The sequence below is a fragment of the Oryzias latipes genome, chromosome 15, assembly GCF_053564925.1.
Source record: "Oryzias latipes strain Hd-rR chromosome 15, Olatipes_Hd-rR_3.1".
NCBI lineage: Eukaryota > Metazoa > Chordata > Actinopteri > Beloniformes > Adrianichthyidae > Oryzias > Oryzias latipes.
The window spans coordinates 28,473,405-28,487,722 of NC_136251.1; the positions used below are offsets into that span (position 1 = coordinate 28,473,405).

General features: G+C 40.9%; 1 protein-coding gene across 1 annotated transcript in view; it reads left to right on the plus strand.

Moving 5' to 3' along the window:
• Positions 1-14,318, plus strand: part of itga9 (integrin, alpha 9) — a 59,677-nt gene that overhangs the window by 36,182 nt on the left and 9,177 nt on the right. Inside the window, exons 17-26 of the mRNA XM_023963183.2 lie at positions 749-825; positions 1,126-1,273; positions 8,696-8,782; positions 8,920-8,999; positions 9,125-9,208; positions 9,549-9,657; positions 10,978-11,085; positions 12,141-12,266; positions 12,359-12,478; positions 12,548-12,643. Of these exons, the coding sequence (XP_023818951.1) occupies positions 749-825; positions 1,126-1,273; positions 8,696-8,782; positions 8,920-8,999; positions 9,125-9,208; positions 9,549-9,657; positions 10,978-11,085; positions 12,141-12,266; positions 12,359-12,478; positions 12,548-12,643 (1,035 nt within the window). The remainder of the gene's footprint in view (positions 1-748; positions 826-1,125; positions 1,274-8,695; positions 8,783-8,919; positions 9,000-9,124; positions 9,209-9,548; positions 9,658-10,977; positions 11,086-12,140; positions 12,267-12,358; positions 12,479-12,547; positions 12,644-14,318) is intronic.

Consider the following 14,318-nt stretch of genomic DNA (forward strand, 5'->3'; position numbering starts at 1 on the left):
TTTCAGTATGCATTTCACTACAATTGCATTTATAAATCAGATATCCCAGACCTAAAAAAAAAAACACAAAGTAGTTCAACTAAAAGTGAACTTTTTGTAGTTTATATTTTTTTAAAAAGCTACATTTTTCCAGACTAAGAGTCCAGACATTGTTCGTTTTATTTATAGTTTGCTTCCATAGTAAATCATCTGTTCAAAACTAGCTCATGTACTTCTATAGTAGACTGGGCTGAAAGTAATTTTCTCCCCACACCTGATATACTGTAAAACAAAAGTTATTTCTCTCTGCTGCTGCTGCTGCTGCTGCTGCAGGAGGGGAGAAGGAAACGCTCTAATGATTTGTCTGTGAGGTTTTCTTGAGTGGAATCCAAAATGACTGGCTCATTTGTTTTTCTTTGCAAACCCCCTCTAACTTTCTCCACATGAGTTTTCTCAGTCTCTGTGAGGGGGGTGGGGCGGAGGGGGGGGGGGGGGGTGAAGAGAGGACAGATTTGCGTCTTTTGGAATCTACAGAATCCATTTACTGAGGTGAACCGGTTCTCTCAGGTTCCCTTTCATGCTGGAGCTTCAAAGCGATCGACCCCTTGATTCATCATAGAGGCTTAAGACAGATTTGGGGGGGTTCTTGGGTAAAAATCTACTCGATGGTAGCTTTAATGACAACCCAACACTGCCCTCTAGTCTCATCATGGAGTCAGTGTAGTGCATGAGGTCATCTGAAGCGCCTCTTTCACTGTTTTGTCTTCAGACCTGGTTTGAGAAGAACTGCCTTTCGGACGACTGCGCTGCAGACCTGAGGCTTCATGGGAAACTGCTGCTTTCTGGGTAAAAACTTCCAGCTTTGATGTTTCGAATCGCCCTCTTGTCAGAGGAGTGACGTCACGGCCCTTGTGGGTGTGGATCCATGACACATTGCTTGGAGAAAGTTCAAGTTTTTCCATAGTTACAGTGTTTCCTTACTTTTCTGTGGATCTTTTCCCTCTAAAGACAAAATAACACTTCATTCCTGCTCTGCTAACAAGCTTTTTTTCTTCAGTATTTGACTCCAAAAAGGGGCAAATGTGTTATTAATCGGGTTTTCTTTTTGAAGTAGAAAATAAAAGATGTCTTTTCTGCACCAAACAGGATGCACGTCAAAGCTCATTTGGCACTGGGAGCAGTGAGAAACGTCTCCCTGAACATCACCATCTCCAACGCCGGAGACGACGCCTACGACACCAACATCCACTTCAACTTTTCCAGGGAGGTTTTCTACATCAACTTCTGGCAGAAGGTCTGTGCTTCGCAGAGAAACCTGCTGCTTTTTCACTCGAGTGCGTGTTTGTCTCTGTAATCCAGTGGTTTGTTTGTTGGCTCCAGGCATGAAAATGGAGTTTAAACAAGAAGCAAAACTTGTTTTATTTTGGTTTTTCAGTCAAAATATTCAGCAAACAAGTTCATAAGCAGGGTTTTACATAAACAGACACTTGGACACTTTTTGATCTTGTAAGCTACTTATAACATTATGAGCTGTAACTCTGCATTAATAAAATAATTGGGTGTTAACCATTAAGGGGGTCGTTGGAGTTACCTCCTTAAGCGCTCTTTTGCTGTTTAATTCAGTTTCTATGATAATTTAGGCAAATAGTTTATTACCATTTTACAGCTGCAACATGTAAGGGACAAAAGAAGCCCAAACCATCATTCTTCCACCACTTTGCTTTGGTGTTAGCTTGAGACTGCCAATTTGTGTCGTGACCAAACAGGAGCTTTGGTCTTTTTGTTTCAATAGATATTAGAGATAAGAGAAGGAGCCCTATTGGCTGTTTGTACAATATTTAAAGCATTCTGTGTTGTTGTTTTTTATAGTAAATCATATATTTACCCACTTTTTCCAACTTTCTGGAGCAGTGTTGTTTTTTTTTTTTGCTAATTTTATAAACGTTGAAGATTAGAGAGAAACTTTCTGGGATGTTGCTCCTGAAAATGTCTTGAAACTGTTAAAAGAAATACGGTTGTACGTGAAAATCTTAATCTCATTGTACTTCTTCTGAAGCAAATAAAGCATTCATAGTTTTTAGCAACATAAATCATAAATGCAGTTATGCTTAGTTTATGTCTGTTGTTGACTTTCCTGTTATAATAACAGTAAAATCAACCTTCACCTTAAATATTTTAGTTTTGTATTTGATTACATTTTAGTATCTAGACAAGATTGTAATGCTTCAGATTGAATATTTTTAAACAATATGAAAGGGTTCTTTAGACACATTTGATTAAAAATGATCCATGGAGGGGCCGTAGCCTCATAAGAGGGAGATTAAAGATCACACAGTAGACTTGCATAAATCTAAATATTTTTATATAAAAGTACTTCACACTTGAACACATTTGCAGTAAATAAATTATCTGTGCATACCCATAATTTACACTGTAAAAAGTAAATATTATTAGTTGCTGGAAAGGGAGTCAGGAACAGGGCGACTCTATGTCCTCCCTGATAATAAACCATGCGGCTGCTGTCACTATAAGCTCCATTCTGGGGAATTTATGGTCTAAATGTTTGTGAGTATTCACAAAAAGTGGAGTGTTTGTATATCTTTTTTTATTTTGTTTCAGGCTACGTGTAGCACAAAAAGCTTAACAAAGTACAAAAACACAAAAAGAAAAAACAGGCGGGTATATTATGAAGACGGACAGCCGTTTGAGCCGATGAGCTCACAGCTTGTTTTAAGCTTGCAGTAAAACAAAGCTGGGAGCCTCAGCGAGAGCACCAACAGCTGGAACATCTCAGAGGGAAGCTCCTCAGGTTGACCTGTCAGACTCCTCTGACTCGCTCAAGACGGACAAACCGTGTCAAGATTCCCACGGCTGGGATTTATATTCCATCCAAAATGCTTTACTTATGTTGTGGAAAGCACTCATAGAGACATTTTATTTGCAGGTATGGCAGAAAATGTTCAGCGTTTACTTCATCTGCAAATGTCTCCTTACTCCCCAAGAATTGTTTAAATCCGTCCAAACAATATGACGATTCCAGTAGCGGCCTCGTTTCTCTTCTTCTTCTTTACTGTTTTCTTGCAAGGCCCCTTAAGGATGGGGTCCCTTTTTTTAGAGTAATGCCACGTCGGAAAGTACTCTCAGAAAAAATCCATCAGGAAAGTTGCTCCTCTTTCATAATGGAGCTTATGTTTATCCTACCTCTGTTTCTTTTTTTTAAGCCTGTGACAGATAAGACCACCTCCACAAAGCCCACCGCCCGAGGAAGAATTTAAAACCACCGACAAAGGAGAAATTGAATTTAAATAGAAGACATGCTGCAGGAAAATATTCCAAAAACAATGAGTTAGTGTCAGTTTCATAGAAAAATCTGATGAATCTAAAGTGTCATCTTACCAGCAGCAGCCGCGGAGCTTCATGCTGCTGAGGAATCTGATAGGTCAGGGTGGCCGGCTGCACAAAGGAAACAGGAAGTGAACTGTTTGAAACGATTACAAAAAGACCACTAAGTAGATTTATTGCTCAATGCTCTTTGCAGCATTTCTAATTAGTAGCGGAAACATCTTGGGTGATGATTTGACCCCAGTTTCCTAGAGTTCAGCTCTTTTCTCCAATGAGAGATGAGAGAACTTCTGCCCTGTGATATTTAAGAGGAGGCTGTGTTATTTCTGTGTTGCTTCTTGCAATAAAAACTGGCAGAAAGTCGTGGAGATGATATGTTTCAGAAACTGGGACTTAACCTCAGCCAGACTTGGAGGCTGCTGTAGAGCCATTAGAGCTTTCTTCTCTGTGTAAAATGTCTTGGGATTGGTTTTAAATTTAAATATTACTCCGTCGTACTTTCATCATTGACCAGAGATGATTTTCTTTCTATGGTTTCTGGCATATTAACAATGGAAACAACTACTAAGAAATTTGTTTGAATTTTTGGAAAGGTGATTGAGTGTCCTGTTTAAGGAAGTGCAGACCAGCGAGGCCTCTAGGTTTTGATTAGGATGTCAAATAATGAAAAAGAAAGTGGGATGTGGAAAATCCTCTGATTGGTTTCTTATTAAAGTCAGTTTTTTAGCTTTTCCGTCTTCTCAGGACATGAAATGATCAAACCGATCTCCCCAAAATTTCAAGATTAAGCATGAAACCTGATAAATAGAATTATCATATTAACTGCTTTTCAGTTGTCGTGTGTAATAAAACTTACCACAAAAACAAAAAAAGTAAAAGCATCAATTCTCACTGTAAAGTGAAACCATTTAACTTTGGTAATATTAGCACAAAAAAAAAAAAAACTAACTTTTTAAATGTCACAAACCCTACTGGTTACCTGGTAAAATGCACCATCTACTTTCATTTTTAAATGACTTTGCAGGAGCCAATCTTTGTCTTGGTTTGGATTATAACTTGGTTAAGGTTTTTTTTTTGGTATTACTTCGTGTTCCCTCGTTTATCACGGGGGTTACGTTCCAAAAATAACCTGAGATAGGTGAAATCCGCAATGCATTACTAAGAGGATTGAACCCATAAGAACCCAGACCCATTTTTCCTTAAAGGGAAAAATACGCCAGGTGGCGAACATGACACATTTCTGATGTTTTTCTGTTTCATTGATGTCGCTGTTAGAACTAAACAGCCCAAAAAACAAAAAACATGGAAAGTTGCGCTGAGAGGAAATGCTCAAAACAGCAAGACCACAAAAGGTGAAGCCCGATACAGTGACGGAACACTGTGCTGCTGTTTCAATGCACTGCAGCCTATATTTCTGACAACCATTGGTGGCTTTGTGGAGTCTATAAGACCATGCAGGGGTCAGTGTAGAGAAGGCCTTTAGGTGATGGGATGTCATTCCGTTGTTACTGCTTCATTTGATTCACTAAGACATTTGTTTTTATTATCTTCATACCTTTAAACTCCCACTCACATCACTTTTTGATCTATTTTCAAAGCATTCCCGGTGGTCCTTTAAATATGATTATGCCATTTTTAGCCAAAATAACAACAACACATTAGAAATTTGCCTCTGAATTGTGGGCAGGGACCAACGCCGCCCCCCTTTCCATCACCGTTGCATAGAGTCCGGAGCAGGGAGCTTGTGGCCCGTCCAGCGTATTTTTTTCGGTGGACAGACACTTATATACTCACAACTACGCTCTTTTTTGTTAAATGTCATTTTTTTCCATCTGCTCCTGATTCACAACGATTTCAATACTCAGAAATGCAATTGTGAGCTGACTGTTCTTTACATTTGTCCTCCAGAACATGATAAAAAAAAACTCTAATTTCATTGTAGTTGGTCTTCAATGTTGTTTGTAATAATTTCCACCCCAGATTATGTTCTCATTTCATCATTCCTATCCTGAATAAATGGGATCACAAACTCAAAATATTGTTTGGCCTGGATAATATTCTTTAAATGCAACATTGCCTACACTTGAACTCAAGTAAGGGGGGACCAAAAGCAGGACTGGATAGCCACTACAGAGTTTCAGTCTGAAGCTAAGGGCTGCCCGGTCTTTATGTGCTTTCTTTGTTTTATCTCTTACTGTAAATCTTGTCAGCATTCGTCTATTTCCTCCACCCACTACGTCCTGCTCACGTTTGAATGGCTCCATCTGAGGAGACACAGAGTTCATTAAACATGTCCTCCGCTTCTGACAGGGCCACACAGAAACCGACGAGACAACCAGCCGTGCATTCCTACCCTCACCACTACAGTCAGTTTGGAAGTGCCGATCGCTCTAACCTTCCTGATTTTGGCCTGTGGGAGGGCACCCACGCAGCCACAGGGGGGTTACAAACTCTTAAGCCACAAAATGAAACCCAAACTGAGCTCTTTCGTGCTTACAGTTCAAATCAGCTCGAAGCTGTGTTGCCCCCAAATAACATTTTGAAATACAGGAGTTTTCAGTGAAAGGTGGTTAGAGCCTGCAGTGACCTGCAGTGTTGTCAGGAAGTAGACAGCTGCAGGATACACGTTTGTCTACATCTTGATACTTGTTGGGCTGTTTTGAGAAAAAAGGAAGTCATGAACGGATGTTGCTGGGTTGAAGGCAGAGCCTTTAAACATTCAAATCCTGTCTTTTGACTTCTGCACTGAGTGGGAGACAGCGTGCGGTGATGCTGGATGAGGGTTTTCCAGCCAAAACACAACCTCCCTCCACATTCTGACCCGTTTGAAGAAAACCACACGGCAGTAAACAGCTGTATGTTAACACAGCAGTTGGACCAGGAGATATGAACTTATCAGTGGGTGTGTGGATAATAAAAAATTTTCCTCAAGTGTAACATAAGTATGCAAAAATACAGTGAAAAATCAAATTCAAATTTTTCATGAGAGTCATTACTGGACGTGTTCTTTTTTTAAATGACCCAATCAGAGGAAATTTGTGTTTTGGATGAGTTGTGGACATGTTCCTGTGGCATTTTTCTGACGATGGAGGACAAATATAAAGAAAATCAAGCTTATAAGTCCATTTCTGAGTATTTCTTTATTCAAATCGTTGTGAACCAGGAGCAGATTGAATAAGATTGTATTTGTGATGTAGAAAATACGCTGGGCGGGCCACAAGCCTTCTGCTCCGCTCCATTCTGATGCATTCACTTGCAGACAATTAGGTCCGTGTAGGCCTTGGTTTTCCTCGTCTGAACCAATCAGAACCCAAACTGTACGGCTGGACAGCTCCTATATCGCTCGCCAAGTTGGTCACTCGTCAAGTTGGGGGTGTGAGGGGCTGTAAGCCAGCGGGAGAGCATGTAATCAAAAAGGATGATGGGACACTCCTGTCACCCTGCAGAAACTATGTCCTAGAAAAGTTTTTGATTTTGGCTAAAAACAACGTAATCATCATTTAAAGACCAGCGGGAACGCTTTGAAAATGGGTCAACAGAGGATCGGAGTGGGGACTTTAGGTGATTCAACTACTACTAAAAATGGAGAAAAATACAACCTTAGATGTTTGGAATGTGCTTGAGTTTGCGTAGATCTTCCTAACTGATTTTCTTGGCTGTGAAGTGACCCTTTGCAGTCAACAGGCTGTGAAAAACCCGAGCCACAGCTTCATCTCAAGACGCTTTTCATTTACAAGATGATGACACAGGTTTGGAGACAGTACAGTAAGGCGAGGCCAAATGTCCAAACATCAAACTGGTAGAAAAAGCAGAGAACAGTCCTCCTGAGTGTTGTCATATATGAAGCAGTTCAAACAGTCCAAATCCCAGCATGTTAGTTTTTTGTTCCCAACAGAGAAAGTTAGCGGGAGGGAATAACTGAAAAATGGACAGACTTCACCTCTCTGTCGCTGCATGAATCGCAGCTCTCAATCAACGGCTAGCAGGGGTCTGACGGGTAAACAGGCTGACCTCCCTCATTTTGCCCTGCCCCGTGGGACGAGCAGTGTTTGCACAGCAGCATGGAGGAATACAGGAAATTCCAGCATTGCCAGATATGCTGGGGTCCTCTGTTTCCACAGACACCCCCGCAGGTCTCTGAGCAAAAGATAGCACAGCTTATTTGAACCGATTTAATGAAGATGGATGGGGCAACCCCACCCTATACGCTGAAGTCTGCACAGGGTTGTAGATCGGTGTCAACTCATTTTTTAATGCCATAGTCGAGGGGAGGGCAAAGTTTTTGACTCACGGGCCACAAAGGGTTCTGAAATTTGATTGAAATTATATATTAAAAACAAAACTTTGTGGAATTTTATTTTAAAAATTTTGGCGTTTGTTCTCATTTTAGTGCCAATTTTACCAATGGGTTGTCCCTCCGGGATAAATGCAAACTCAGACAAATGCTGCATTCATATGGTTTTAGAATTATCTGAAAAACTAAGATCCGACTTTGAGGACACTCGTGAATGCCAGAAAAACAACAAATCTTCCAACACTAAATGAATGTAGACTAAATTTACTACATCTTACTACATCTTACTACTTTACTACAAGACTACATCTAAACAAGAAGTTTGCCCACCCCTGCCTGGGTCACATGCAACCGTAAGAAGGGTTGACCCATACGGTGGTGCAAGTTTCGGGGTAGTCCCTTATCGGTTTGACCATTTTCCACCCACAGTTGCCCAGTTGCGACTAACGCCTAAGCAGAGCCAAACTTAGTTTTTGCGTAAATAATAAAGGCGTTGTTGAGTACTCCAGGAGTCGAGCCACATGCACTTTTTCATCCTTACAGTTGTGGAGTATCTGTGTTCCAGCTGACAGCCTCTCTGAAAACGTCTGTTAAAAGAATTCTTCCTCCTCTTAGGGTCAAGGCCTCAGTGTTTATACAGTGCAGTCGGCAAAGCTCCATATTGTTTGGACAAGCTTCCAAACACACGGCCTGGAGGCTGTCCAATTACCCACCCTCTAAAAACATGTGTGCCATCACTGCTTTGTGCACGTCTTTGTTCAACCTGATAGAGACCCAGAGGAGACTCACTCTCCATCCCTTGCATTTACAAATATATAACATTTCTACAAATGTCTGCAGGTACATCGTTTTAAAAAACTGCTGTGATGCTGAAGTCTTAGTTTGTTTTATCCTCCCTGACAGCAGTTCCATCCTACAGGCTCTGCTTATCCAAACTGATTGCTTTGTCAAGCCATTTGCCTGATGTCTATAACCTCTTCCTCACCCTGTCATCTGTCTTCATTCATGTACCCGACCTCGTCTCCACTTTGTCTGACTTTATCACCTTCTCTCACTCCATGTCCATCTCTTTTTTTCCAGGAAGACAAGGGGATTTCCTGTGCTCTAGTTGATTTGGACTTCCTGGTTTGCAGAGTGGGATTTCCTTTTATGAGAGCACAGACGAAGGTAACGTAATAGAACTTTACACAAAAGTCAGAGCTAAACGTTGGAGAAAAACACTCCTTAGAAACTTCTGTTTTAAAGTAAATTTCCCTTTTAGTCATTTTAAATTGTTTCCTTTCCTGACTTCTCTCCTCTTTCAGTATCATTTTGCTGTGATTTTTGACACAAGCAAGCTCTCTGGAGACAACGAAACCCTGCAATTTTTAGTTCAAGCAAAGAGGTAGAAACCAGATATTAACTTTTTACTTTAGACTTTTTATCAAGTAAAAAATATTCATTTAAATTCAAATGTACCATTTTCTTTTCCAGCTTTGTTATCTTTAACGTCTGTATTCTTGCTTTTAGTGCCAATCCAGAGCACAAACTTTCCGACAACTTTTTAGATCTTTCCATCCCTCTGATCCATGAGACCGACACCACCCTCACTGGGTATGTTGCAGACGAGTGTGAATAATCGGAATGGTGGTTTGATTAAAGCTGTCGCGTATTTTATGAGTCACTCACATTTGAGGATTTGTCTCTGTCTTTCTCTGTTTGGGATATTAGCTTATCTGAGAATGCTTTATCATAACTCTGCTTCTCAAAGGGAGAGGGGAGATGTGAAGCGGCCTTGTTCTGTCAGTGACATTTGATTAGATTGGTCTCTTTAAGGAGACTGCAGAGCAAAGCTGCAGTCCTTTTGATAAAAATGCTTATCTTTTTAATAATAGTGTGTAATGTGTGGATATCAGCTTCTGTCCTATACCTGAACAGTGTTTTTTGTCTGCAGAATGGTCACACCGAACTCCTTTGTGTACGGAAACACCATTGACGCCTCGCGCTTTGTTCTGTTGGAAGACATGGAATGCAACTTTCAGCCTCTCAATCTGACTTTCCAGGTATTTCAAGCACAGCGTCTGTTTTTATTTCTTCTTCAAATGTATTTGTTGAATAGGGACCGATATTAGGGTGTAACAATGCATTTTAACAATGATTCAACTCGATATTTGTGGTGCCAATTCGATTAACTTTCGATCCGATTCACTGACCTAAAATGGATCCAGAACATCTTTAGCCAAAACTTCAACCAGTGTGACTCAGAGAGAAATAGTTGGTACTGAAAAGTGCAGGTGAAGTTTTCCAGATTCCTTGTGTTTCTTGCAAGATAATCAAGTGTAAATTAAATATGTGTACAAACAAACAAGTAAACAAAAACTAATGGAAAATTATAGTTCCCTAAAGTTCAGTCCACAGTTTTTTTTCCACATCCAAAGAACCCAAAGGGAACATTCTTAGAACTTTCTAGCACACTGTAAGGTCACATGTCTTTGCTAAATTCAAAGTGTTTTCACACACTGGACTGGAATAAAAGCTAGATTATTTTTTGCTGCCACCACATGCGTGTTAGGATGGCACTTGGTCGTTTTTACGTTATAGTAAATTAAACCTACCGAGTCTCAGTCCAAATAGTCTTTTCCGATTTTAATATGATTATCGAGTTATCTCATTTGAAATGATTTTTTAATGGTATTGGTTAATTCGATTCTGCCTCAGACAAATTGATCTGATTCGATCCTAGCAATAGAAATCTAATAATCAATCGATTAACTGTTACACCCCTAGACAATTATAAAAACGTCATAGACATTCTACAAAACAACAGTCCCATGGCCATATCAGAATTCTCAAAGCAGAAGCGAATTTCTAAAATTTGACCCTAGATGGGCTTTTTTTTTTTTACAAGAATAAGAATACCAGAAATAGACGGTTAATAATAAATGCGATACTGGATATGCTCGTTAGTAATCATAATACCTTTAAGTATGTGGACGTTGAAGATGCATTTGGAAAAAAAAGAAAAGATCGTCATCTAGTTAGAGTTGTCCTATGGTACCTACCTTTTCCTGTTTCTTATCCTGTTTCATTTTTTAACATTTCATTGCGATTTCTGGGAAGTACTTTTTGAAATTGTATTTTGGTTTCTTGAATTTTGTTTTGATTTAATTTTGTATCATGTAATATTTATTTATTTTATTGTTGTCGTCGTGATCTTTACGACGAGAGATTTGTTGGTGAGATTTGCACTTATTGTTGTTACAATTTCATGAAAACTTTTATTCGCAGTTGTTGATGACAACACATAGTTCCCAGTTTTTCTTCCCGGTCGTTCTTTTGCTAACTTCCATCTGACTCCTCGTCTCTGTGTGATGTGCTCCCAGGCGATAAACAAGGGGCCCAGCAGGCTGCCAGGCTCCACGGTGGACATCAGGATACCTAACCGGCTGGCTGGCAGCGGACCTGACATGTTCCACGTTATTGAAACTCAGGTGAGTGCAGCGGCAGCATGAGTTCATCTGCAGAATCCCACTTTTAGCTCATTTTTCCAACTCTCCTCTGGCTGCCTTGTTTCTGTTCTAAGCATTTGAGCGTGGGGCTCTGCTGGATCTGTGAAAGCTTAACCCAAACTGCTGACATGGTGGCTACTGGAGGTGGCCTTCTACTTTGTTTCCTTGCATTATGGATTGAGATAAAGAAACCCCATACTCCCACCGGGATTGGATGTTTTCTCAACCTCCGCATTGCTCCCTTTAGGTCGTAGGTCATTAGGAAGCATAAGCTGTTAATTGTATTTACTGTGAAGACAGTGCTGGTGTGTCCCGCCCTCCCAAAGTCCATCTGGAATCACTTTTATGGGATCAGACAGCTTGCACAAAAATGGAATAGGACACCTGCAGAGCTGGCTAAAGGCCCGTACCACCCGAAACCTGGGACGGCGTCTTTCTTAAACAGCATTAACACCGTCCAGCCTGTGACTCGCAGCTCATTTGTTCGCTTCTATTTTATAGCCAGATCCTCTTACACTCATACAGATTTGTTGGGCAATATTTACACGACTGGCACTATTTTTGCACAAAAACCTTCAGTATGTACGGTGAAAATTCTACTTATAGAGATTTGCAGGCTAAAGATAAAACATTAACACACATGAGAACATGAGAGCATGCTGCAATAAAAGCCAGACATGCAGGGGGACAGTGGAGTCAAAAGCAAGGAAGCCCAGAGGAAAGCTCTCGCTCCGGAGTTCTGGGTCCGTGTGACGAGAGGGGAAAGGGGAAGTGCTCCCGGGGGGCTGGGCAGTAAAGAGGACACCTCTAAATCACTCCATATGGGAAATCTGTCTGGGAGGGGTACTGCCTTCCTGTGAGCCTTGGAGACTCCACAACAATAGTGGGATTGGGCCATAGTGACAGACCTTCTGCGCCGGCACTTTTGATTCCAACCCATCCTGCTTTTCCTCCTCGACACACCTGCCTGATTATTTATCAAAGTGGCCGTCAGAACGCCTATGTTTTTGTTTTTTCATGAAAACGTCCCATTTCAGGTGGCTGCTGGTCGGGGAAACTGCACCCCTCACAGGAATCCCACCCCATGCACCATCCCCCAGGAAAAGGAGAGCATCTTCCACTCCATTTTTTCTTTTTTCACCAAATCAGGCCGCAAAGTCTTGGTACGTAGTCATCCAAGGATTTAGCCTTCACTGAGCTTCACAATAAAAGACTTGAGAGTCAACCTGACTCATTTTCGACTTCCTTTCACCAGGATTGTGACCGACCTGGAAGAGCTTGTATGACCATCACCTGCACTTTGGGTCCACAGTTCATAGATGAAGCTCTGAGCATAGATCTAAAACTTCTCCTCAACACAGAAATCCTGAAACGAGTAAGTCACCTGTTGCAAATCCATGAAGGAATCGACTGTTGATTAACGCGTCTCTCTCTCGTCCTGCAGGACAGTTCCTCCGTCATCCAGTTTGTGACCAGAGGCAGCGTTCAAGTGAACGACAGGGCAGCAGAGGTCCCGAACGGCCTGCAGAATGACATTTCCGTAAGTTGAAAGTGAATTCAAATTACCACATATTTTTATGACGAATGCTGAGATTAAAAAGAAGGAAAAAGACAAGTTTTAAAGTTTGTTAAAGTATGTCTACAAAGCAGATTATGATTTTTTAAATGAATCTATAAATCAGGGATACAGTGAATAAAAACCACAAACTAACGTGTGAAGCACTGTAATGAGCACAAACAATTCATTACTGTTAAGATTATCGCTATCAGCAGTATGTTAAATCACCCAAATTCTGATTTCTAATTCAACACAAACGTTTTTGTGGAAATTATCTTTCTTAAGGCACTACATGTCCCGCCCCCGCCGCCCCTCACTCTCCCTCTGCCACCCTGGTCAGAGCTGCATGTGACAAATTAATTAACATCTAAATGGCGGCTATTCCGTTGGTTTTATCTCCTTAGCAACCATGTTACTTTTTGGTCACCTGGAGAGGACGAAAAGGTCAAAGTGATTTTTAGAAGAATTAGCTATAGTAAACTTTTGGATTTCCTTGGCAACAAAGTTTTTTTTTTTTTGTTAACCACGCCCACATTCCTAATATGTTCATACTGTTTGTCATATCACTTTGTTCAGCTTGAGCCAACAATTCCTGTATTACGTTTTCACAATATTCTGTTAAAATATATATTATAAATGTCTTAGTTTGAGACAAGGATTCAGGAATTAAATTTTGACAAAATTCCGATGAACGTTTCACAGCACCAGAGGAACGCCACTTTTGCAAATTCACAACGCTAATGCCATTCAAAATGCATAAACTTTAAAACCACATTTTTTCTCAAGTAGCATCCCAATGATGCTCAACCACTTAGAAGGCAGTGAATCAAAATCCCGAGAGCAGTTGAAATTTGTGGAAGGCACTAAAGGTAATTTTTTTCTCCCGGTGTGATGTCATGTTTTATTTTTTAGTGGGGGGGAGGGGGTACTGAGTGTGTGCATATTTTGGTGGCTGAGGTGAAATTTTTGCACGATAAAAAACAAGAAATACAAAAACAATCTAGTTCTTTATTTTAGGTTTGTAGTGCGACAGAACTAATAAATACATTTAATTAATAAATGGTACAATAAATATTTACTTTATTTTTTAGTCAAACACAAAATCAATGCATAGGTTGTCTTTTTTGATGAACAAAACACATTAAATAAATCAATCCAATTAGCTGTGATTAGACCATCTTTGAGCTCGCCTAAGCGTTATGAGGTCATCATGGCCGTGAGTTCAGGGAGCAGCTGGGGTCTGCAGGCATGCAGTGCAGTTTAGCTTGGATCTGCTGTTTTAGCTGCCCCCCCCCATACGGGCAGACTCCCCCCCCCCCCCCCCACCTCTGTAGTTTACTGAGTGATTGAACAGCCCTCCAAATCAGATTTGATAATTATATTGAGCACCCCACAGGCTCACGGTGGCACCTCTTGAAAGATTGCGGCGGCAACAGGGTTGCAGACCGGCTGACCCTGCGCTCCTCGGGGTGCTGGAAAAATTCCGGCCTGCTATGAATATGTCCACGCGGAGCTGCTCTTTCAGCACTTAAGGAGTGAGCTCCATCCAGTGACCTCTGCCTCTGAGCTTTAGCAAACATGGTTATGTTCTCCCTCAGGATCCCTCCAACCCAGAGCCCAAACTAAGATTTGTGGTGCCAGATTGTACTGAACGCAG